General features: G+C 41.4%; 1 protein-coding gene across 3 annotated transcripts in view; it reads right to left on the bottom strand.

The window, feature by feature from the left end:
- IL1RL2 (interleukin 1 receptor like 2) overlaps positions 1–22,529 on the bottom strand; it is a 41,218-nt gene extending 18,689 nt beyond the window's left edge. For 2 of the 3 annotated variants that reach the window (XM_035001850.1, XM_035001852.1), the window contains exons 1-6: positions 21,796–21,870; positions 21,268–21,337; positions 20,206–20,440; positions 17,524–17,719; positions 9,354–9,513; positions 5,364–5,438 (exon numbers count right to left, since the gene is read on the bottom strand). In XM_035001850.1, the coding sequence (XP_034857741.1) occupies positions 5,364–5,438; positions 9,354–9,513; positions 17,524–17,719; positions 20,206–20,440; positions 21,268–21,325 (724 nt within the window). In that variant the 5' untranslated portion in view covers positions 21,326–21,337; positions 21,796–21,870. Of the gene's footprint in view, positions 1–5,363; positions 5,439–9,353; positions 9,514–17,523; positions 17,720–20,205; positions 20,441–21,267; positions 21,338–21,795; positions 21,871–22,084 lie in introns of those variants that run through there. The other variant, XM_035001851.1, reaches the window with a different exon arrangement.
- Between the last annotated feature and the right edge of the window lie 4,071 nt (positions 22,530–26,600).

Below are 26,600 nucleotides of genomic sequence, written 5' to 3'. Positions count from 1 at the left end.
CCTCAAAACAAAGGACATATGTTTAATAGTTCAGTCTTAAGTGTGTTGTTTCTTCTAAGGGCTTCTAAAAACAGATTTTTAAAAATCAGATTAAGGACATTCCCTTACATTCCTAGTTTAGAAGTTTTTTTTTTAAATAATAAATTCCTAGTTCAGGTGTTCTGAGTGACTTTGCTGCATCTACGAATGTATTTTTTCTTCTTTAATTTGTTAATGTAAAATAAAAGGAAGACTTACCTAATATGAAGCAACCTGGCATTGCTTCATGTAAGCCTAACTGAGCCGCAATGTATCATCCTTTGGGTATGCTGCTAAAATAAATTTGCTAATAATGTGCTTAAAATTTTTCATCTGTGTTGAGGAATGAGACTGGCCTGAAATTTCCTTGTCCATGTTGGGTCTGACTGTCAAGATTTTCCGGACCTAATAAAATGCGTTAACAACTATTTCTTCTTTTTCTACTTTGTGAAACAATTTGTTTAAATCTGTCAAATTTCTTTATTAAATGCTTTGTAGAGTTCACTAGTAAAGCCAAGTGGATCTAGAATTCTGTTTGTGGTAAGATTTTACATTTCTGGTCATATGTCTATTCTGAAATCTGTATCTTCTTTTGCCAGATCCTTTGTGCTGATTTTTATGGAAACTGCCCATTTCTTTTTAGATTTTCAAATTGTTTGGCGCTAGGTTTTCCAGAATATTCTTTTATGACCTTTTTCATGTGTATATTATCTATGGTGATGGCCTCTTTTTCCTTCAGATTGTGCCTTCCCTCTTTTCTTAATCATTCAGGGGGTTAGCAATCACATTCCACTTTTCAAAAAAAGAACTTCTTTCTCTGTTAATCACTCAATTGCATGTTCATTTACTATTTCACTATTTTCCGCTATTACTGCTCACCTCATGTCTTCCATTTCTGTTGGATTTATTTTGCTTCTCCTTTTCTGTCTTCAGGGGTGAGCGTGCAGCTCATGGATATTTCAACTAGCTTCCTTTTCTAATTCAGACTATCAAGTATGTCCTGATCAAATCTTTGTATCCCACCAAACTTGGTGTAATCTTTTCATGAGCATTCATTGTCAAATTATTTTCTGATTTCTATTTTTATCCATGGGCTATCTGGAGGGTTTTTTTTATTTGATTGTTTTCCAACCTATGCAGTTATTCTGTCTTTTTATTTCTTATTTCCAACTTCAGTGTCTTATGGTCTGAGAATATATAGTTTATATGATTTCAATCTGTTGGATTTTGTTGAGACTAGCTTTATAACCCAATATATGGTGGATTTTATTAAACATGTCTTTTTTTTCTTATTTCTTTTTAAAGATTTTATTTATTTATTTATTTGAGAGAGAGCAAGCACGAGCTGGGGGGAGGGGCAGAGGGAGAGGGAGAAACAGACTCCCCACTTGAGCAGGGAGCCCCATGTGGGGCTCAATCCCAGGACCCTGGGATCATGACCTGAGCTGAAGGCAGACACTTAACCACTGAGTCACCCAGGTGTCTCTTTATTAAACATTTTATTGTGCTTGGAAAGAATGTGTAATCTGTAGTAGATGGGCTCAGGGCTCTATAATATGAACATTAGGCCATCTGTTGGGCACATTTTGTTTGTCGTTATAGGGTGTTCTGTTTGCTTTGTTCTACCAGCTACCTTGCAAAGTGTCATTATTATTATTCCATTATTAGTGTGGACTTAATTTCTCTCCATAATCCTGAACTAACTCTCTCTCTTCCTGCACGTGTATACACACACACACACACACACACACACACTTCTAAGGCCATGTTATTATGTATCTACAGGTTCACCATTGAACTTTTAATCATTATGAAGTATCTCTGTTTACCTCTAATAATGCATTCTGCCTTCAGATCTACTTTAATACTTGTATAATTATACCAACATTATTTTGGTTAGTGTTTATAACATATATCATTTTCTAGTCTTTTCTCTTCCAGCATCTTGTAAACAGCCCAGAGTTTTGATTTCTTCTTTCAAATCCAGTATGACGATCTTTATTTGGAGCATTTAGCCCATCCTGTAATCGGTGATATATGTACGTTTAAATCAACTATCTTATATATATATTTTTTGTTTTGTTTTATTTGTAGCGTCTGTCCTATATCTGTCTTTTCCTTCTTGCTGTCTTTTGATTCCTTCTTTTGGATTCCTTCTTACCTTCCTCTTGATTATTTTTTATTATTCCATATAAAGCTGTATTTTTTAAATTATTATTACTTTAGTGTTACCCTAAATATTAAAACATAGATCCTCGAACTTATCAAAATCTGATATTATTGATTATTTCTATCGTCTTCTAAGAGAATGTAAAGTATTAGGATGCAATTGCATTTAACCTTCTCCCAGCAGACAGGCAAATGCAGTTGTGAATTCTAATTTCATATATATTTTAAATTCCATGAACAATCGTCATTATTATTGCCTCATTCAGTCAAGATTCATTTGGATTTACTCACATATTTATGCCAACATGCGCTCCTTCCTTCCCTCCTACAAAGCTGATTCACGATCTAGAAACATTTCCTCCTGCTTAAAGAACACTGGAGTAGCTCCTTTAATGTAAGATTGTGGTTAGCAAATTTTGTCATTTTAGGTTTGTCGTATTTTCACTGACTATAAAATTAGCATTCTTTTTTCAGCAGACAACCTCCATTATTTCCATCAAAAATTCAAACAGTGAGCTTACTGTTGTGCACAGCAGATTTTTTTTTCCTTTTTTCCTAACTTTTAAGATATTTTTCCTTTGTTTTTCTGCAGCTTCACTTTGGTATTTCAAGGTGTAGGTTTGCCTTTATTTGTCCTGCCGAGTCTCCTTAGCTTCCAGAGTCTTTGGATTAATGTGTCTATCAGTTTGGAATATTCTCAGATTATCACCTAAATAATACTGCCTTTGCTCCCCTTTTCTCTTTTCTCTTTCTTCTGAGATTACAATTACATACATATTAGCTCTGGGTATCCTCTCTCTCTAACCTCTGTACTTCCTATTCTTCTGTCTCTTTGTGCTTAATCATAGGCATTTTCTCCTGACCTATATTTTTGTTCAGTAATCCTTTTTTCAGATGTCTCATATGCCATTAAACCCTTTATTGAGTTTTTGGTTTTGGTTATTGTACTTGCCAATTCTGATATTTTATTTGTTCTTTTTCAAATCTGATATAGTCCTTTTTAAAAAGTTTGCAGTGTCTTCTGAAAATTGCAATCATGTCTTTTCCTTCCTTGCACATAGTAAGCACAATTAATATCTATCTATCATCTATCTATCTATCTATCTATCTATCTATCTATCTATCTATCTATCTCTGGGGCCCTGGGGGTCTGTTTCTGTTGTATGTGGTTTACCATCTAGAATTTACTGAGTCAAAAGTTATTGTGAAGGTTCTGAATGCATACTGGCATTTCCTTCTACAAAGTTTATACCAGTCCATTCATTTATTTAGCTATTAAGCAACTATTTCTTGGGGCGCCTGGGTGGCTCAGTCGTTAAGCGTCTGCCTTTGGCTCGGGTCATGATCCCGGGGTCCTGGGATCGAGTCCCACATCGGGCTCCCTGCTCGGCGGGAAGCCTGCTTCTCCCTCTCCCACTCCCCCTGCTTGTGTTCCCTCTCTAGCTGTCTCTCTCTCTCTCTGTCAAATAAATAAAATAAAATCTTAAATAAAAAAAAAAAAGATAAGCAACTATTTCTTGAGTATCTGCTTTGTTCTAGAAACTGTTCTGAGCACTGGTGATATAGGAAGGAACAAACCAGACAAAAAGCCTGCTCCTAAGGAGCATTGACTCAAATAGAATTAGAGATACCAGGACAAAATATGTGAGGTAGTGATAAGTACTTTACCAAAAATAGAGAGAGCTCAGGGGATAGAGCATGATGGTGGGTGAGGTGTGCTACTTTTTGTTTTTTAAGATGTTATCTATTTATATGAGAGAGAGCAAGAAAGAGAGCATGAGCAGAGGGAGGGGCAGAGGGAGAAGTAGGCTCCCGCTCAGCTTGATGACCTTGGAATCCAAGGACTCCAAGATCATGACCTGAGCAGAAATCAGATGCTTAACCATCTGAGCCACCCAGGCACCCCAGAAGTGTGCTGTTTTAATGTGGTGGTCAAGTGAGATGACATTCATTGGCGACCTGATGGAAGTGAAAGAAGGGACCATGGAGCTGTGTGGGGAAGAGCATTTCAAATAGAGGGAACAGCAAGTGCAAAGTCCCTGAGGTAGAGGTGTGCTTGAGATGTTCAAGGAACAGCAGGAATACCAGGGGGATCAAGTGTGAGCTTACCAGTGTGAACACTGGTAAGGGGAAGTCAGCCATGGAGGCCCATGTTGGGAATGTAAGGACTTTGAATTTTATTCAAGTGAGTGGGAATTTTATTCACTGAGTGAGATGGGAAACCATTGGAGAGCTTTAAACACAAATGTTTTAAAAGGAGCACTCATATTCATGGCCAGTAATGTATTAGAACACCCTTCCTAATATTTGGTATTTATATTTTTAATCCTTACCAATTTCATAGATACATATCATTTTTTTGTGTGCATTTCTTTTATTGTGGATGAATATATTTTCATATTTTGTTAGTCTTTTTTTTCTTCTGTGAATTATTCATTTGACTCTTTTGGATTATTCCTAGTCCTTGATTTGTTGGTATTTAATGATATTACCTGTTTTTTTATGTCTCTGTTCCAAACATTCTCTCCTAGTTTGTCATCACATTTTCACTTTACCATTTTTCCTGTATACAGATATTTACAGTTTTTATGTGAGTCTAATTTTTAATCTTCTGTGATGTCTTCCACTGATTTTATGTGTAGATAGTACATCATTCTGAGGTTAGATATAAATTTATCTCAGTTTTTAATGGTACTTCTGTGGATTTATTTTTATATGTTGTTCCTTGATTCATCAAAAATGTATTTTTATGTCTGATATGAGGTAAAGAATGAACTACATATTCTTCACATTTAAAAAGTTACACTAATATCACATATATACTAGATCTCTCTCTCTACACATGCTTAAATGCCACAAATCTTTACTAAACTGTTGTATATTGTAGGATATGCTTATTATCTTCCATTATGTTGCTTTAATCTTATTTGGATACAAATACCAGTATTTACTTACTGTTGCTTTATAATTAAACATACTTTACTATTCACTAGAAAAGATCTCTATTTCTTCTATTCAATTATTTTCCTGCTAAATTTTTCCAATATTTTTCAACATGAATTTTTAAAATGCTTTGTCAAGTTTCAGGACATTCAATGAAATTTAACTGGTTTTATATTAAATATTTATATTAATCTGCCCTTAGTGATTTCAATGGCTTTGATAATTTTACTCACCAAGTTGTACTTCAATTGAATTGTTTTTTGGATAAATGATTTTAGGAATTCTTCTGGCATATCCATTTGTTTCTGCTAAGAAATCATACCCACATGAAATTGCATTAGAATCATGTATGATACATTCCCACCTATTTATCCAATGACAGTGCGAAGAAAACATGGCACTGAGCAGGACTTTAATAAGCATGAGTCAAGGAAAGAAAAAAACTCATGGCGTGATAAACTACCACCGCATAAATGCATATTTTTAAACCACAAATAATTGAATGCTAAGGAAAAACCCTAAAAGCTGGGCTACCAGGAGAGTTTGCTTTGCCGTTCTATATTTGGTATAAATATAAACTGATGAGGTTGTGTAATAAAATCTCATTACCTAATAATCCAAATACAGTTTGTAAACAGTGGCTCTAAGCCAAGCTCCAGTCTAGGTCCCAGATAGAGAGAGAGCATGAGCCAATGTTTTATCTTCGGTCCCGCTGCTCCATCCTCCATCCCTGCTTTTCCGTATTCTTTACATCCTGTCCTCTTCTGTTCTTCTTCAGCTCTTCCATTCCTTCACCCTGCTGTAAGACTGTCTTTCCTCGTGTTGACTTCCCAGCCCTTTGTTTTTCTCTACTTCTTCCCTTCCCCACCAACACCTAGTAATCACCTACCTAGCTCCACATTCGTCCTCTATATTTGGGGTGGGATGCGGAGACATTATAAGAGGGAAGCTAGGAAAATGCAAAAACATGTGTCTTGTATAATGACAATACTATGTGCACATTCTACAAACTATTCAAGTTCAGTGTGTCCCAAACAGAGGTCATCATGGGCCAGTGATGTACCACTTTGCACTAGATCTCACACAGCTCAAACCTGGAAGTCACTCTAGGCAACAGTTCTTCTCACCTCTTCAAATTATCAATCACAAAACCAAACTAATTTCAGCTCCTAACATTTCTCTGTGTGTGCCTCCTTCTTCATGGCTAAACCCTCTATTTTCCACTCTCTAGTCTTTCGTTGGTACTCTTATTCATATCCACCTCTTCCGTTACCATCTAAAGGACAAGGACTTTGAAAGTTGCATCTCCAGACCTTTCTCTAGACCAGGACCAGGCCAACTTGATATCTCCACATGGGCACCTCCAAGTACTCAGCTTACCCATGACCAAACTCATGATCTCACTCCTAAATCCAGTTTTCCTCCAGAGTTATACTATTTCATTGAATAATATCATCATCTAGTCTGTTGCATATGCCAAAAGGCCTAGCTCCCTTGACTTTGCCACATCCCTTATCCCATATTCAATCCAACACCAATCCCTGTGGGATTTACCTCCTCAGATGCCTTGAATCCATCCACATGTATCCATCTCCAGTGCCACCATGTTGCCTGTGCCTACCTGATATCTCACCCTCATTTCTGTACCTGCCTCCTCCCTGCCACTCTTAACTCTATAGGGATCATTTCATGCACGGCAGCCACCCTGAGCTTTCTGGAATGTAAGTCACATTGTGCCACTCTCCTGCTCTCAATCCCTCTGGCTGTTTACCACTGTTCATAGAATAAACTCCATACTCTCTGCTTTGGATTGCATGCTCCTACCAATTCTTGGCCCTGATTACTTCTCCAACCTCATTACCTCACATGACCTCCCCCACTCAGCATTGCTCCAGCCCCCCTGCCTACTTCCCATTATTCACACATACCATGGTCTATTTTGTCACAGGGCTCCCTCAATCTGGAAAAATCTCGCCCACTCCATCACTCAGTTAATGCATCCTGACCGGCAGCGTCACTATTATCAAGAAGCTTTCCCTGACCCTCTGCCTTCTCAACAGGTCCTTGTCTGTTCAGTCTTATACTTTCCATTCCTTCATGGCATTCATCTCCTTGGTAATTACACATCTCATTAACAGATTATCTGATTTATCTCTGCCTCCCTTCCCTGCTCAGACTTCAAAGCTCCATCAGAGTGGTGGTCATGGTGGCTTTCCTCCTTCTCGTGCTCTCTCTACAAAGCACAGGACCTGACTTTATTAGGCACTCAGTAAAGAGCCACTAAATTACTACCCGAAGAAGAATCCCCTGCCACTTCCACTCAAGTTCAGATGATCAGCACTCTTATCAATACTGGGTATTGCAGCAGCTGCCAAAGTGGCCTACAGGCTTCAAGACCCTCCTCAACTCTTGCTCAACCATCTCAAGACTGGTCTTGTCCATCACAAATGCAGCCTTGTCGCTCTGCATCCAAGGGCTCTTTGGGGGCCACATGGTAAAGCCTACATGTAATTGGCCCCCTAAACCTTGACCCTATTTAACTCCATGGCCTCAGCTCCCACCACTCCTTACCTCATGCTTAGGTTTGCTCTAACAAAATTAGTTTTAGGTCCAATACAAACTATGCTAGTAGACACTTCTATGCTTTGTCTTATAGTATTCTCTCTGCCCTGCCTCACTCTTTACTTTTATAAATTTGACTCATCCTTCAAAATTCAGCTGAAAAGCCATTTCCTCTTGAAAGCCTTCTAAGACCATTTACTTGCCACCCCTGTGGCTAATTCTGATTCTTTTACTGGTCCCCCAGACACTATCTATAACTTTATTTATAACTCTATCCTTACTACATAATGTGAAAATGATTCATTTATATCTATAACTCCACTACCACCAGGATGACAACTTCTCAATAGAAGAAATGATGGGTTTTTTTTTTAATTTTTAATTATTAGGTTCCAACAATTGGGGCATATACTAGATCATAAATAAGTGCTTATTGCAACGACACGATATACAGACTATTGAACTCAATGACCTCTTGAATCCCCTATGGGATTTACTTGAGGTAGTCTTCATTTTGCCTTTCAAAGAATTCCTTCAGCTACCAGTGGAAAACTGAGCATGATAGTCATCAACCATTCAGTTATTAAATGGGTCTGTGCCTAGTCTAGTCCAGGCACTGGGCTAGGTGTGGGAGATTCAACTCTGAACAAGACAAAGATCTTTTTTGTCTACATCTGGAGAGATAACAGGTAACATAAAACCCAAGAGCATAAAAATCATGAAATGTAATACAATTAATTTTCTTAATTAAAGAGTTCTGGGTGGGAAGCAGGAAGCCACCCATGCTGATCACATGCCCCAAGACAGCCATGCCATCAAGAAATTGCTAGGTACCACCCCATACATTGAAGTCTGACAGAAATTAGTGACAGACATGATGGTCCAAGTCAAAGAAATATTCCGTCTTCAGTTCTTTCCATTTAGATGAGTCAACATAGAAGACAACTATCTACTGACAAAGGAAAAAAAGGCAATGTAGCAAGAACTCCTTGCTGAACGTGTTGAGAAGAAATGATGCTCATCTGGGCACTGAAAGTCTTTGTCCTGGCCCTGTTTCTGTCACTAACCAGCTTTAGAAGCTTCCTAAGTCACCCCTCCTGGGTCTCTATAAAATTAATGGCTTAAGCTAAATTATCTTTAGGGTTCCTTCTACCCCAAAGATTCTGTTTTCAAATCTCCAGGTCATATGTTCAAGCAAACTGGCTGCTCTGGGTTGAGAACTGATGCCCCATGAGCATCAAGTATCCTGGAGCCCAGTCTAGAGACCTTGAACTCTGCATGCCCTGGGCTGGGGAGGCCAAACCTGGAATGGCCCAGCAAAGTAGTCACACCAATGATGGCTGAGGGAAATAAGAGTAACAATAATATCTACCACTAGATGAACACCTATACTTTGCCAGGGACCCCAGTACCCACTTTACATACATGTTCTCATTTAATTTTCATACCAAGAGTGTTGGGTATTCTGTTTTTCCAGATGAGGAAACGAAACTGCTCATGCCTTTTGCCCTCTTCTTTCTACCTCTGATTCTAACAATGGCAAGTCTGAGAGCCTGCAGACCCTCAAGAAAATCAAGATCAAGAATCACTACTGCCCAAAAAGCCAGCCATCTCACGCAAAGCCAAGAGGAAGCCAAGGCAATGGATATGAGCATACTTACCAATATTCACAGTGATGCTGTTTAAAACAGTGTACTGTTTCCCTGTGTGTGTCAGTCGGGCTTGACATGCGTAGCTCCCTCCATCCTCTGTTGAAACATTGCTCACTGAAAGCTTTGTTTCCCAGGAAATAAACCGTTCTCCTTTAATCTCTTCACAGCCCTAAATACAAAAGTATATATACATACATAAATTAATTCAAAGAGTATTTTGGTGTATCAGTTACATTTCTAGTTAGCACCATCCTATGAACTGTGGGGAGATGCAAGAAACATATGTGATCCCCAGGGTAATTTATAATCTAACTGAAGACGATATTTATATCTATAGATATCAATAGGTAGATAGAAAAATAGATAGACAGATAGATAGATATAGATTTGACAAAGAATATGTTATAGGTTACAGTGAGTACTATAAATATTAAGTCTAATGAAAGTTGAAAGGAAAGAGGCCTACATGAGCTAGAAGGCAGACCACATGGAGGAAGATTGCATGGGCCCACAAAGTAGTGTGGTAGGCGGGTGTGAACAGGCAGGAAAGCCCTCCACCCACATGGGCCTATATCTCCCAGTGGACCACTATCTCATGGCACCAAGGCCCTATGCCAAGACTGCAAGCCCAGGTGATTAATGACCACTTCCGCTGTGTTCCAGGCCCAAATACACCTCTTCACAGAGGTCCAAAATAATTCTTCAAGAACATTCTGCTTGGAGGCCTGAACAACAGTCAAAGTATGCTGGCTAGGCTTATGGACAGACGTCACGTAGCTTGTTACATCACCCATGTTTCCACAGCATCAACAAGAACAACCTCATGCCAAACCAACTTGAGGCCTGGTTAGCCTCAGGAATGCCTTTCTCATTTGTCATCCTCAGCAACCACTCCCAGGGCAGACCTCACCATCCACTGGCAGGACACTGTCAGAAGCTCACATTCTCATGCTCCTTCCATCTCATAGACCCACTTCTGAACTCTCTCAAAACATTTCCCCTCTCTCAAAACATTTCTTTGGTGGGGCGCCTGGGTAGCTCAGTCAGTTAAGTGACTGCCTTCGGCTCAGGTCATGATCCTGGAGTCCTGATCGAGTCCTGCATCAGGCTCCCCGCTCAGCGGGGAGTCTGCTTCTCCCTCTGACCCTCCCCCCATTCATGTTCTCTCTCTCATTATCTCTCTCTCAAATAAATAAATAAAATCTTAAAAAAAAAAAAAGTTTCTTTGGAAAGTGCCACTCTACAGAGCTCTTGGATTATTGAGTCTGCTTATTCATTCAAGCATTCAGGTTTCTGCTCTTTGCTAGGCTGCGAGAGGCCCTGTCATGCAGGAATAGGATGGAGTCCTTGTCCTTAGAAAGCTCACAATCCTAATATAGAAGACAAACTTATAAGCCCTAATAAAAATTTAATTGCTCAAGTGTCCAGCTCTCTCATCACTGAGTCACCTGTAGCTAGCTCAGCATCAGAGCCTGTTCATCACCACTGGAACAATGTGAATGGATCCACCTTGGAAGAGGAAATGCAATCATGCCAGAATGAGCATTTGTTTATTTACAATGCGAATTTCTAGAAGTCTTACATTATACCCTATTTGGGAAACCCAATTATAATTGGACAATTGCTTACCAAGTAGAATGGGAATTACTAGTTAAGAGTCAGATGGGTAAAGGCATCAGATTCCAATAATGTGGTGCCACCTTCTTTAGAGTAGGGACAAACAAAAAGTATTGAGTCCTTGACTATGAAAAATTCTCTGGAGAGAGCTTGGAGAGGGGCAATCCCTGGGCCTCCCTTTCTATGTTTCCATCCTTGACCAGTCCCCTTCTGATCAACTCATTCTTTCTTTCAAGATGTACAAATATTTAATCATATTAAAACCCAGCCTTGATAGCTGAAGAGCCATTCTGTCCCTTTACGGTAACTAAGACTGCTTCTACTGTGATCCACCAGAGCATCATTTTAGAGTTTAAATTCTCAGAAGGTCTTGATTTTTATTTAAAAATTTGTGGGCGACATCTCATTAAGATTTAAAGTTAAAATATTAATACCAATAGCAGCCAACATTTTAATATATTTTGTCTTTCAAGCACCAAGAAGAACACTTTTGACCCAGCATATACATTGGTTGGAGACATAAAATAGCTCAGAGCACTCTGGCTAAGGTGCAGGGCCTATAGGAGAGTAATGGAGATAGAACTGGTCAGGCAGCCAGGGGCCCAATCCCAGAAGATCATGAAAAGGGGATGAACATTGAAGCTTTTCCAGCAAGGGAATAACATGATTCCATTTGCCTTTGAGAATGATCTCAGCAAATATAGATTTAGCACAGTGGCAAAGCAGAAATCAATGTATTGGGAAGTAATTTGGAATTGAAAAAAAAAACAAACAAACCTGGAGACATCACTGCATTTCCAAATGTGAATACTTCACTATCTACGAGAATGGATATTTTAATACCTGAACCTTGTCCTCCATAACACCTCAATTTCAAGGACCACCTCTACTCTTCTCCATCTCCAATTCTCCCACCTACAAGCTGGACTTTGTCATGATCCAGAACTGCTATGTCTCTAAATTCCTAAAAACATCTATACCATTCTGATCGTCATTTCTTATGATTCCTTCTCTTCCATTCCTTTATTTTCACCAAATAATAATACTTGATGTTTATTTATCAAGTAATTACTATGCATCCATGCTGAACTAAGGGCCTAATGGATAGATTATTTTATTTACTCTTCAAAACAAATCTAGGGGGCTATGTCCCTCTGACTGGATTTAGTTGCAGAAAACAAAAAGCATTCTGGCTGTTCCAGGTGGAAAAGGATTTAACACAAGGTATTTGGTGCTCACAAAATTTTAAGAAGTACGCAGGGAGTGAGATCTAAGCCAGAACAGAACTGCGGACCTAGCTCGCAGGATACCTGCTACCCTCCACCACAGCGCTGAGGTGGGACTCAAGACCTTGAACCACAGTCAGAGACCAGGGGTTGCCACGGTGCGGCCAGTGTGTGCGAGGCCATGTCATCTCTAACGAAAGCCACACCAACAACAACATCAGAAGGCAGATGCGCGGCCTCTCAGCTCCCACAGAGCTAGGGTCTGGGCCCGGAACACCGCTGCAGAAAATCCCCATGGCCATGCTGCCTAGCAGAAAAGCAAGAAGAGCTACTGTTCTCATTTAAGCCTTTCGGGGAAGCCGGCTGAAGAAACTGAATCACATCCAGAACCTCAGCTGCAGACAACTCGGGGAAAGCACAGGGTGTGTTTGGGGTTGCTTTGTTCTTATTTTGTAGCTCTATAGCCGCTCTAGTTTAAAGAAGCTCACCATGGATAGTGAGCGTCTATCCACCACATTCATTATACTTTTCTACCTGAACTTTCTCTCAAACTCATTTTTCTATGTTATCCTGGACATACAGTCCCCTTGGCCCCTCTATTTTGTTTTAATGACCACTTTCCTTCAGGCATCACTTCCTTTCCCAACCTGTGGCCATTACTTTACTCACCCCCTTTCGGTTCCTCGATACTGTCACCCTTTATCCATCCAGCACATTCAGCCTGCAAAATCCCATCTGTGTCGGTTCCATCATCCTCCTCCTACAAGCCTACAACCCGATGAGCACTACAGGAGAAAATCACATCGACATGCATCGTGGCACCACTACCAACTCATGGTCCTCACCTTAGACATTCTTCGCCTTCGACTCTCTCGTTCACCTATTCACTTATGCTGCTCTTTCTAAATGTCCACCTAATATCCCGGAGAAGAGAGGGGCCACCAGGAACGAGTTCCCTCCACTGACTCTCCTCTCCTTCCCCCTCATTCTATCAGTTCTACTTCATACGCTGTCCTACATGGTCCCCACTCATTCACTAAATTTCTGAAATAGCCTCAATGACCCACATGCTACCATTCTCAAGCCCTTCCAATGTGTGCACTGCGGTGCCTACAGGAGTTGACTAATACATAAAGAAGCTGAGCATGTCATTATCCTAATGGTGTAACTGACATACTTTAAGTGGGGAAAAGGCTACGTGTAGGTGAGCATACACGATCTATTTCCTAGCATCACCTTACTCCACTCTGACATGGACCCCAAACTCTAACCAATGCGCCCAAACACCATTCTCTTTCCCACCTGATACCTTTGAACCTGCTGGGGTTTTTTTCTAATTACCATCCTCCCTTCTGCCTGCCACGGCTTCACTGCGATTCATTCTTAAAGCAGTGCAACGGTCACCTCTTCCAGGAAGCATTTCCTAGCACAGCTGCAAGCGGATTAACACGAAGCTCTACATCCTGGAAGAATTGATTCCAACTCTCTCATCTGACGGAAGAAAACACTGAAGCCCAAATAGTAACTCAAGGTCTGAGAACTAGATAGTAGCAAAAATAGAGCCATAACTGAGGTCACTGAATCTGAACAGGTGGGACAGTTTCAGAAGGATCTCTCCTCGTTATATGGCTTGGCTCCTAACCTCCTGTCTTCTCAAGCTGAGCAGTTATTTTATTTTTTTAAAAGAATTATTTATTGGGACGCCTGGGTGGCTCAGCCAGTTAAGCGTCTGCCTTCGGCTCAAGTCATGATCCCAGGGTCCTGGGATCAAGGTCCACGTTGGACTCCCTGCTCAGCAAAGAGCCTGCTTCTCCCTCTGCCTGCCACTCCCCCTGCTTGTGCTCTTTCTCTCTCTCTCTGATAAATAAACAAATAAAATATTTTTTAAAAAATAATTATTTATTTATTTGAGGGGGGAGGGGCAGAGGGAGAGGGAGAGAGAGAATCTCAAACAGACTCCCCGCTGAATGCAGAGCCCGACATGGGGCTCGATCCCATGACCCTGAGATCATGACCTGAGCTGAAATTAAGAGTCGGACACTCAATCGACTGAGCCACCCAGGCATCCCTGAGCATTATTTTAAAAATAAAAATGCCTGAACCCCACCCATGGATAATCTGATTCAGTGAGTAGAGGCAGAGTCCAAGCAAGTGCTTTAAAAAAAAAAAAAAAAAAAATCCATCGCTCTTAATGCTGAGGTAGTAACAAAGTTGATTGTAAACATCTACCTTTCTACAGATGTCAAGTGCTTTTCAGTCTATGACCACAACAGGTCCAGGCCAGGAGGAAAAGATTTCCGGAAGAGTCCTACTGTCAAGAGGGTCCTAATGCTGGTCCCATGAGATAATGGTTGCAAGGCTGCAAGCTGGGAGACAGGATGCTTGAGGAAGAGTCTACAGAAGCCTCGGAGAGGAACTGAGACTCACCATATCCTGAGAAGGCCAAAGCAGAACTTGGAAAATGGGTAATGCCACAGTCAGAGCCAACTGAGGCTGAGGGGACTGTGGCCTGGCAACCAATACCCTCTGAATGGAACAGGAATACTGTGAGGGGATTTTTTTTTTCAAGTAGGCTCCACGCCCAACGTGGGGCTTGAACTCACAACCCTGAGATCAAAAGTCACATGCTCCACCGACTGAGCCAGCCAGGCGCCCCCTGGAACAGGATTATTGTTAATAATTAAATTGTAGCCAGATCCAATGTTAATAAGAGGATAATGAGAGAGAGTATGCAGAGCATTTATTATACATCCTGACACACATTAAATGAATACCTGTGTAATTTTTCCATTAGCCCAATAGTTGATACAGAAAGTGAAAAATACTGGAGGTAGGAAGAACTCGGAAGCCATCCACCTATTCAGTAGAAACTTTCTGAACTAAGGCTAATACCTAAGGGCCAGGTATTAGCCTTGCAAGTGGAGACAGCACAGGTGGGAGCTTTAAATTCGATCAAGATGAACTTTTCATGAATGGAACAGTTGATGTTTAGAACTATCACCAATTATTCTGAAGGTGATGGCTGACAAACTGATACGACAGTGCTTCTGACAGATCTACGCATGTAGGGGACAAAAGCTAGAGTCAGGACTTGACAATGAGGGGCATCCCGGCCAAACTCTCTAGTTGTCATTGGGGATGTGACCAAGCCATGTGGTTTGGTTGAACCACTAAAAGCAGGGCCCTAAAGAATGACTGAACCAATCCTCACTTCAAAGGATGATTCTCACAAGTTTACAACTGAGCCAAGCAAGCCAGACACAAAATGCTACATATAGTAGGACTCAATTTCAATAAAGTTCATAAGCTGGCAAAACTAATCTATGCTATTATAAGTCAGGGGATTCGGGAGGCATAGTTTTTGGAAGATGGCAGAAGTGAACCTTCTGAGGTGCTAGTAGTATTTTTGTTCTTGACCTTGATAGATGGAAGGGGTAGCCAAAAGTTGTATTCACTTTCTGATGATCCATCAAGCTTGTCCAATTATGCTTCATGCATTTTCTATACATATACTATACTTCAATGAAAACTGTTCCTGCATTCCAAACATTGGTACCCAGGATATAGAAATATATAAAATCTCCTGTAAGTCAGTAATGAAATGGTAAAAAAAAAATGAAAAAAAATAAATAGGGCAAAAGACATGAATCACAAGTTCAGAAGAGGATTCAAAAACAGTCAATAAACGTATGAAAAAGTTGGTCAACCTCACTAATAATTAAGGAAAAGCAAACTAAAACAAAAATAAGGTAGCAATTGTACCCATCAAACTAATTTTAAAAATATAAGTCTCATAATACAAAGTCCCACTTAAAGTTTTAGGGACCCCAGAATATTGCACAGGAGAGTATAAACTAATATAAAATTTTGTAGAGTAACTTGGCAGCATCAGTAAAATTGAATACTTTATTCATATACATACTCTACAATCTAATGGTTATAAGGCTAATCAGCATGTATCCTAAAAAAACTCACACACTGGCAAATGTGCGTTAAAAGACAGGGATAAGGGGCACCTGGGTGGCTCAGTCGGTTAAGTGGCCGACTGTTTCGGCTTAGGTCATGATCTCAGGGTCCTGGGATCGAGCCCTAGTTGGGCTCTGTGCTCAGGATGGAGTCTGTTTGAGGATTCTTTCTCTCTCCCTCTGCCCCGCCCTCCATGCATGCACAGGCACACACTCTCTCTCTCAAATAAATCTTAAAAAAAAAAAAAGACATGGATAAGGATATTGCCATGGTCCTTGTGAGACAGGAAAGTGGAAACAAAGTAAACGAACACGAAGCATATAATAGAAAGGATGAACAAGACCAAAATTTGATTCTTTGAAAAAAAAATAATAGAACTGACAACTCTCTTATGAGACTAATCAAGTGAGGAGTGAGAGAGAAATACATCGTAACAGCGATTAAAAGAAGAACCTTATTTCAGAAGCAGACATGAAAAGAGCAAAGATGACAAACAGTTACGTGCCAGAGTATCTGGAATATTTAATGAAACGAGTGATTTCCTACAAAAAAAGGAATCTTACCAAACCTCCTTCAGGAAGAAATGAGAAATTGGCATAAGGCTATCTCCATTAAAGAAACTGAATCGGCAGATAAAAAGCTTTCCCCAGAGAAAACTCACCGCCCAGATGGTTGTATTGGCAAGTGCTGACAAGCAGAGAGTTACAGGAAAACTAATCCAATCTTAAGTAAGAAACCTGTGCTCCCCTGTGCCTTGGATTATGTCTTAAATATTATCATCTGCCAGGAGAGCCAAGAAAAGAGTGTTGGAGGGTGAAAACACAAGCTGCAGAAAGGTGAGTTTAGGATTCCCCGTTTGCATAAAAATGGAAGGACAAGGGTATAGTTTCATTTGCTTGTATAGCATTATACAAAAATAATGCAGAGAAAGCAAGCACCTAGTTGGCAGCCACAGGTTAGGAAAGGTGTGATGGGCCCAGGGCAAAGAGAGCTCAGGAGTGGGGAGGGCACTTGCCAGGGATGACTTTTTATACTTTGGGATTATTGAATCATGGGCATAAGTAGTACACATTCAAACAAATTAATTAATCTCTTCAGAAAAAAAAAAATAACCAAGGAGAGTCTGAAAACTATAACTGTGGGGAGATGGTGAACACAAGTAACAAAATATTACAAGGCTGTAATAACCATTAATTTTAAAAACAATAATTAGCAGGGTAAAATTATCAGTAGCAATAGGCTAACAAATCTGTCTCAGGTACACAAATCTCTTTACCAATTCTGCCTTGAAAGATCCAACTTGAACCAAAAAGCAAATAAATTTTAAAGAAGAAGAAAAATAGCAATAGGAAAATCATTTTGTGTTTTACCTTATACCACTTTAGGGAATCCAAAACACAACTCTGTGGGAAGTTCAGATGACAGGTAAGGCTGTCGTCCCTTCCAGCATGTAATATTTGTCTGTATTCATCCGATAAAATCAGCTGGCCTTTTCCAGAAACACCACACCAGTATTTTCTTAATACAGTGAGGTTTACGGGGATTCTGTGACAGGTGTTTGTGCTGCTGTAAGAAAATGACAAATTGAAACCTCAAAAACTCAAACAACCACAAATCAAATGAAGCTGTGCATCTTCCAATCTTGCCAAATCATCAAGATACCGTGCAAATGCCCTACCTCAGCCAAGGCAGGATGCGTCTCAGAAATCATTAATTACAAAAGAAAAGAAAATAGTTCTATTGTGGAAATGCAGGACCACACCATGGCCAAGGGATCAGGCTGAACAGCACCAGTGAGGGGCAAATGGACACCGTGAGCCTCGGGGTGTGTTGTCCGAAGAGGACACAAACGATTTAACGTGGTACTCCAGCCGAGAAGGTTCAACCTCAACCTACGCGTGAAGAAATATCTGGCAAACCCAAATTAAGGGCTAGTATATAAAATAATCGCCTGTACTCCTTAAAAATGTCAATGTCGTGAAGAACAGATGGAGGAACTATTCCAGATGAAAAGAGACTGAAAAGACATGACAGCCAAGTGCAATTCATGAGGCCAGATTGGACCCTCTCCCGAAAGGAAAGAAAAAAATTATAAAGAAAAATCGAGACAATTGGCAAAATTAGCGTATGAATGGGGAATTAGATAAAAATATTGCATGATGGGTAGGATAACTATACTGTGATTATGTACAAGAATATTCTTGTTGATAGCAAATAGCACATTGAATTACTCCAGGCTAAGGATGCATACAACTCAAAATTTGGAGAAATCCCCAAAAACTATTTTGGAAAAAATGGTTTAGAAAAAACTATTGCATGTAAATATACATATAGAGTTGACCCTTGACCAACTCAGTCGTTAGGGGCATCACCGGATCCCTTGCACTGTTGAAGATCCGCATAGAACTTTTGACTCCCCTGAAACTGAACTCCTAATAGCCCACCATTGACCGGAAGCCTTACTGATTACATAAACAGTGGATTAACACATATTCTGTATGTTATGTATATTATATACTGTATTCTTAAATAAAGTAAGCTAGAGGAAGAAAATGTTAAAACCATAAGGAAGAGAAAATACATTTATAGTAATGTACTGTATTTATCAAAAAATATCTGTGTATAAATGGCCCTGTGAACCTCAAACCCATGTTGTTCAACGGTCAGTTGCATATGGAGAGAGAGAGAGAATTATAAGGTAAATGTGGCAAAACGTTAAATAAGAGGAATCTAGATAAAAGGTAGATGGGACTTTTTTATACTATTCTTGCGAATTTTGTGTGAATTTGAAATTACTTCAAAGTAAAAATACACAATTTACTAGGTATGTATCATCTCTGTATGTTAAAGATTTGTGAGAATTCACATTTATTTCATGACGGATAGCATCTATGTCTACCTTCTATGAAAGGTTATCTTTCCCCGTTTACAGCTCCCAGATTTAAGTATTTCAAATCCAGTCTAGACATCCGGATGGAATTTGTGTGCCGTACAATCTCCCCCCTCTTACTTCATTAACCTAGAGTCACACAAGACAGCAGACCCCACCACAAGACGTCAGCACCTGGGAAGGAGTCAGGAAATAGGGGCTCACGACCTCTCCCATTTCTGTAACACTGACAGGCAGAGGCAAAGACCACAGAGACAAAGCAGCAGAGGGAGAGCACAATCATCCTCCTGGAGTACCTATCTCACACATCATCTCCACTAATTGTCCCTTCAACTCTATCAGGCTGACATTTTACAGATAGGAATATCAAACTTCCAATTTATTGAATAATTTGTTAAGGACGAGCACATCAGTAAGGGAGGGTAACAAAATTGAGGGCCTTAGGCAAAATTTATCCATGAATGTGTTTTATTTAAGCTACACACACAAAGCTTATTGAAAAGTTACACACACACACACACACAAACGCAATTTCCAGGTTCCCTTGAAAAACTGGAAAATGGACTTGAGCTGAATAGACCACTGCCTTTGGTGGGACAAATGCTTTCTGGCTCACCGCAGCCCCCACCAGGGGTCTCCCACCAGATCTGTGCCACTCACCTACACTATTTCCTAGCACAGGGCTCATCATGGAGCCTGAAACATAGCTGATGCTGAGTCACTCAAGTTCCTATCACAGAGCCCTTACAAAAAGGTGCTCAAAGGAGGTTTATTCCTATCTGGTTGTGCCGCCTGCCACACACACTTCCCAAATTCCAAGAAAGAAGGTAGCAATAATATTGGGAGAAACAGGTTTTTAAGCTGGCCTGGCTTGTGGCCTCATTCCAATGGGAAAAGATGCATCTCATGTTCCAACGACTGCTTTATAAATCTGTTCTGTTTTAAAATATGTTCACTGGAAACCATCTGGTAACAATTATAAAACTGTATTTTATTCTTCTCCCTGAATTTTCTACGTTTATTAAGAGTTTATTAAGAATTTTCCTAGAAGAATTGTATATGTATATAACTGTAACATTATATATTTTTACATATATATATATATATATATATATATATGACAGACAGAGAGAGAGAGTTCTATTTTAAATGAGAAACTTACTTTATAACACATTGGTAGATCCCAGAGTCCTCCTGTGTCAGGGGGAGAAACAAAATCCAGTTTTGCTCCTGGTGAATTCTAGACTGTGTGTTTTTGGATATTGGGATTTTGTTAGGATATTTATACCATGTCACACGTACTTTCCCAGATGTTAGTGGCGGATGCGTACAGTTAAAAGCAAAAGGCTGGCCTGCTGAAGGTGCCTCGTTTTGCATACTAACATCCTTGCATGCATCTAGGGAAAGAAAGGGGGGAAATCATGAAAGAGAACTCTAGCGTTACTGATTATTAGTTTTAACAAATGCCTCTTTAATTTTCTATCCAACTTAAAATTTTACTGGAGAGTTTTCTCAGTGTGGGAGTTCCCTAAAATAGTCTGCTGATTTGAAAGCATAACTGGAAGTCCTTCAAATGTGTTCATAAAACACACTGACTCATCCTCCCCATTTGGAATGGTTTCTCTCTGTCCATTCTTTTCTAAGACCCTGAATCCCTTGATCCTCCTCCTTCAGAGTAAACGTTCCTATTCCAAGCCCTCCTTGTCCCATTTCTTTCTGCTCTGCCACCCAGCTATTTCACTCTGTCTTCACTAAAAGGTGTAAGTATACCATCCCTAAAAGGACTGTTGAAAAAAATCTGCTCATTTTAAAGTTCATTTCTACTGAATTGCTTTGAAGAAACTGTTTCTTCTTGGAAGAAATCTGCTGTGTTGATGGTTTCTGTGTTTTTACCCTGGGTCATAAAATGACCCTCTGTCATATAAAATAGTATTATATCCATTTGAGCATTTTGACTCAAGACTTCCAAATTTGCCTATTCCCCCACCCCCATCCCCACCAAAGTCATCTCAAAACTCAAACGTGACACTGGGGCTGAGAATCAGATGCTGGGAACTGAAACTTGCTGTTTCCGCATTCGGACGGAATTCTGCCTGGTCCCCTAGGGTAAGTGTAACCACAAGGCTCGGGTGTCATGCGATCCCCCAGGGGTCTGCACAGGGGCTCTTGCAGAGCCGCAGGGAGGCAGGTAGGAGAGGGTGGCCTGCGAGGCAGCCGAACGTACCTGCTCTGACAAAGGGTGGAAGCGCGAGGGACACTCCGCAGAGCACCAAGGCCAGCATCCCCCTGTTGGGCTACCAGGAAGAGAGAAGGTGGGAGGGGATGGGGCACAGCGGCGACAATGAATCTCAGAGATCCTAACCCAGGCCCCTGGCCTTCCCTTTCTTCGTGGGGAGCCCTCCAACTCTGGCCCCACATTAGCCCGACGTGCCCCCAAAGACTCCCTCCTCCCCGCACGAACCTCCTGAATCCCGGCTGGAAGAGGGATCAGCGGGAGGGGTTGGGAGGCCCGGGGCCCGGGGACAGAAAGTCATGGTAGGGTGGCTGCAGGTGGGAGGCCCCCAGCCCCCGGGGTGCGCCGTCGCCCCTGTCTGGCAGCGAGGCAGGGTCTGCGTCCTGCGCCCGATGGGAGACACGTCACCCACCCCGGATCCCCACCTGCGCGTCGTCGCGCGTAGCCTCCCCTGCGCGTCCTTAGCCTCGGGGTCCCCCTGGGCCCGGCGGTCCAAACGGAGCCCCACTACCGGCTCACCTGGGAGAAGCCCTCTTAGGCCGACCTGGCAAAGGCGGGCAGGAAAGAGAGAGGAAGCCGGAGCGCCGCCGGACCGGCAGGTATAGACGGGAGCTGCACGCCTTCGCCCAGAGACGGAACCCGCTCCCCCAAGGTCGCCCAGCCGGTCCGGGGCGGCCCCGGCGTCCCGATCTCCGGCCTCCGGGTCGGTCGCGCACATGTTTGCCAGCCACCTCTTTCCCTCCACACCTTTCCGGGGGTCGGGGCCCCACCCGCTTGGCTCAGCCGCACACTCCCAACCGGCGCCTACCTGCCCGACGGGACTGGAGCGCGCAGGATCTTGGAAAGTGGAGAATCCAGCGCACAGGCACCGAACCCAGGTGAGGCGTTTCCATAGCACGCTACTTCCTTGCCACCGTGGGCAGGGCAGGCCTACCTTCCCCCAGGGGTTGCGTAGGAAGGAACGGTGGCATCACACTAAGAAGTGGGTTTAAAGGCGTGTTACCTGATTTTCTGGCAGCTAACACGTCTTTCATGGGCAGTCATGTCTGCTTAAATCTATTCCGAATTATCCCCGTAAACGAATTCTTTCCTTTCCAAACCTCATCTGAGCAGTGATTACATGCCCTTCTCGGCCTATGTAGAATGCCCCCAAGTGGCTTCCAAGGAATAGCCTTTATCTGCCTGAGTCGTGCTGTCAACTTCTGTAGAGCAGACATCCCAGTGTGATCCTGAACTACCTGGAGCACGAAGTCTGGTCCTGTCTGATTTTCCAAATAAGATGATATCAAACAGGACTAGCCCTCAGGAAACACCCCCAGAGAGATCCCCCTGAGGGGCGCTGGGACTTAGAAAATATATATAAAATGTCATCTCCATTCAGCAGATTCCCAGCCAAGCTCTATCTGGTGGTCTTTGTGGTTTTAGAGACAGTGAGGCGGCGGCGGGGGCGGGGGGGGGGGGGCAACCAGAGGAACAGGCCAGGAGTTCAGTATCTGCATTGCCAGCAGCGCTTTCTGTGACGGCCCGAGGCCAGTGGATTGTTTGCACATTTCTTCAGTCTTAAACATTATTGAGGATTCCAAAGTGCTTGTTTATGTGGGTTATGTCTGTCAATAGTTACTATATTAGAAATTAAAATGGAGAGCATGTAAAACATTTATGTTCTTATTTATTTTAAATAACAACAATAAACTTAACATAAATGTTAGCATAAATAGGGTACATCTTATGAAAAATAACTGAACTTTCCAAAACAAACAAAATTATTGAGAAAAGTTATATTGTTCTACGTACTACCACATACCCCTACTTAGTGTTTGCAAATCTCTTTGGTGTGTGACCTAATAAAAGACAGCTGGATTCCCATACCTTCTTCTCTATCAAATCTCTTAGGATGTAACATGCTGGGCAGCCTCTGAAAAAGTCCGCTATACTCAGCGGAGAGAATGAGAATTTAAAAGATAAATAAGGTCTGAGTATTATTGTGAAATCAAAACGATTTCACAGATCTTGGGGACCCTTAGGGCTCTCACACTTTGAGGACCCCTTTGCTAAGCTATAAATGGAGATCTTTATTACTTTTCCCTAACATTAGCATTAAATGAGGTTCCTCTGTACATACACATTTTGCAAGCCTCAGCCCCCACCCAAAACAAAACAAAGGTGTTATTATGAAAACCATCAGGTGACTCACATACAGAACTACTATAAGCAGTGTTAAAAGTTATTTCCAAATTTTTCTTAATTTTCGTTGTCTGTTTCAGGTTTCTACCTTATGAACAAATTTGGATCGTATCTTATTTTTTTATCGTTTGAATATAGGTGTGAGGGCCAAGTCCAATCAGTATAGTTGCCCCAAAGCTTATGAAGTTTCAACGAGCCACCCCAGCCTCCCGGCAGCACCTCCTATGGGACATTTCTGGTATTTCCTTTTACTGGTGAGGCTCTGGACCGGAAACTTAGACTTTGAAGGATGTTTTCTATGCCAAGTGTGTTTCCTGATACAGGGAGAGCAAACCACATGGCTTTGAAGGCAGAACTGATGGGGGGCAGAGGTGGGACGGGATTATAAACTTCATAATTAAAAACAACAGAAAACCAAAACATTATTGCAGGCTCTCAATTACCTTAAAAATTTGGAGAAACCTGATAACATTGTTTGCTAATGAGAAAAGGGGAGGAAGAAATTAAAACAATTTATTTATGGAGCTTCGAGGCTTGCTTTGTTATAGTCATGAGAAAATTGCTGTTTTATGCAGGAACTTCCTGAATTCAATCACTTTATTCTTCTTCTCTGATTTTCATATTTAAAATTTTCCTTTTAAATGTGCATCATGCAATAATTAACAGCTAAGTAATTCAAAACAAGTCATAAGTCATGGGAGCAAGACCCAGCCTCAGAAATCACAATGACCAAGTTTCCTGTATATGTGTTTCTCCCACCACCCAAACTCATTATCCTCTTTAGTGCTTACCTTTCTGATCAGTGTGTGTGTGTGTGTCCCTTAAGCAATATAAAATATGATATGCAAATATTTTGAGAAGTGTAGTTCTAGTTCATGCAAGGCCACTACTGTATGGATATTCCATTGTATTAATGTACTGCAATTTATGTATCCATCTCCTTTGGACATTGTTTCAAATTTATATTTGCTCTTAAAAATAATGTTGTGGTTGGGCGCCTGGGTGGCTCAGTCAGTTAAGCGTCAGACTCTTGACTTTGGCTCAGGTCATATCTCAAGGTTGGGAGACAGGCTCCACACTGGGCATGGAGCCTGTTTAAGATTCCTTCTCTCTTCCTTTCCCTGCACCCCACTTCCTCTAAAAAAAAAATAGTGCTGCAGTAAAGATTTTTGTAATGTTCTCTTGTGTGGATTTTTGAGAGGTTATCTAGGGAGTAAAATTGCAGCATCTTTGGGTAGGTGTATCTTTGACTATATTAGAAAAATCCCTCATTTTCTCCACATTAGCATCTTTTAGAGGATAAGAGTTTCATCCTTTCGTGTTCTTGTCAATATTTGGTAATGTCAGACAGACTTTTCCATGTTGCCAGTTTCGCCAGCCCAGTGATGCAGAAAGCTATCTTGTGATCTTGTGATTTTACTTTACATTTCTCTAATTACTGGTAAGATGGGACATCTTTGCCTATGTTCATTAGCCATGTGTGTGTGTTTCTGTGATATTTCCTTTTGTGTATTGCCCTTTTACCCACCTGGTTGTTTATCTTCATCTTGTCCATTTGCAGAGAGCTCATTAAGTCCTACCTCTGATGTCTCCTGTAGTTGCCTTCAAAGGGAGGCACAGATGTATCTCGCTGCCCTGTCCCTGCCTGGGAATTCAAACACCAGCGGTGCCCTGATCTATAGAATAGGGATGATTAGACCCACTCTGCAGAGATGACGTTTGTAAAAACCTCCTTGCTGAGTTCCTGACAGCAACAGATGTTTGATGAGCATGCAGTTTATCCTCATCCTCCCACTGACTCCTCCTCTTCACAGTCTTTCCCAACTGCAGACATTCTTGCAATGGGAACATTCTGGGAAGTTTATGCCATTAGGCACAAGCCTTGGGTAATGGACTCTCTCCAATTGTTTTGTTTTGCTGTTTTGTTTTGTTTGTTTGTTTTATGAAGTGAAAGTATCCCTCCACAGATTCATTGCCTCATCCTACAAGCAGGGGTAAAGCAACAATCTATGGATGATGGAGGCATTGCTGAGTTCAGCTTGGCTGAATTTTACCTTCAATCCTCAGACAAGGATGTGATGCAGCTACCTAAGAGTAGCAGGGCAATGATTTTTATTAAAGGTCTCATATATGAATGCACACTTTATATAATGTGCAGTGGCTTTTCTGTGTTCTAGTTAAATATCTGATAGTTTCCCACTGAATGGAACCTGCATGTAAAGTTTCTCAGTGAAAATGAAGCAGAAATATGTTCACGTGTAATGGACAAATGCTCTGAAACGCAGGTTAGGCTGGAGTGAGGGGGTGGAGGTTCTGCCCAGATCTTTATATCTTTAAGGTTCTTACATTCTCACATTTGTCCTCTCTGGGAGACTTGAAATCTACACGAGCAATGCTGTGGCAGGCTTTCGTTGCTGCGATGACATGAACTTCCAGAGACGGAAGAAGCAGCAGGGAGACAGCCTTTGGTTTCCTGAGGTCCCTCCCGTGCCTGCCCTCTCCCCCAAGCCCCATGATCAGCCGTTTCGCTCACTTGCTGAGTATTCACACCGCCCCCACTGTGCACCGGAAGACATCCTGAGTGCTGGCAACAGCTGTAGAGAAGACGACAGATCCTCTCAGAGCTTACAGTCCAGTGGCTGGTGTGTGGAGTGGGGGGACAATAGGTATGGGAGAATCACTGAGTAAGAGATGGTTTCAAGCTGGTGAGAACCAGAGAGGATATGAAATACGATGAAATGATAGAACGTTGGGAAAGGCTTCACTAAGGAAGGGACCCCGTAGCTGAGACCCGAGTGATGACAAGTAGCCCACCCAGGTAGCTATCAGGGGAGAGACTTCTCCTTCTAGTAGGGACAGCTAGTATAAAATCTCTGAAGGAGGAGAGTGTTTGCACATTTCAAGATAACACAGATGAAGCCAGTGTGACCTGAATAGAGTGAATCAACAGGAACCCTGGGTAAAAGAAGTCACAGAGTAGGCTGGAGCGAGACCATACACAGGCCCATAGGCAATAAAAAGAAGGTTAGATTTTATTCTAGGTAAAATTAAAAGCTATTAGAAGGTCTAAAGCAGAAAAGAGATATAATCTTATTTACATTTCTTAAATGTCATGTTGATCATCAAAAGCCCATCAAAAT

This window comes from Mirounga leonina, unplaced genomic scaffold (assembly GCF_011800145.1).
Source record: "Mirounga leonina isolate KUSES-001 unplaced genomic scaffold, KU_Mleo_1.0 Mir_125, whole genome shotgun sequence".
Taxonomy (NCBI): domain Eukaryota; kingdom Metazoa; phylum Chordata; class Mammalia; order Carnivora; family Phocidae; genus Mirounga; species Mirounga leonina.
Note: the sequence above shows the minus strand (reverse complement) of the source record. Positions and strands in the feature narration are given on the sequence as shown.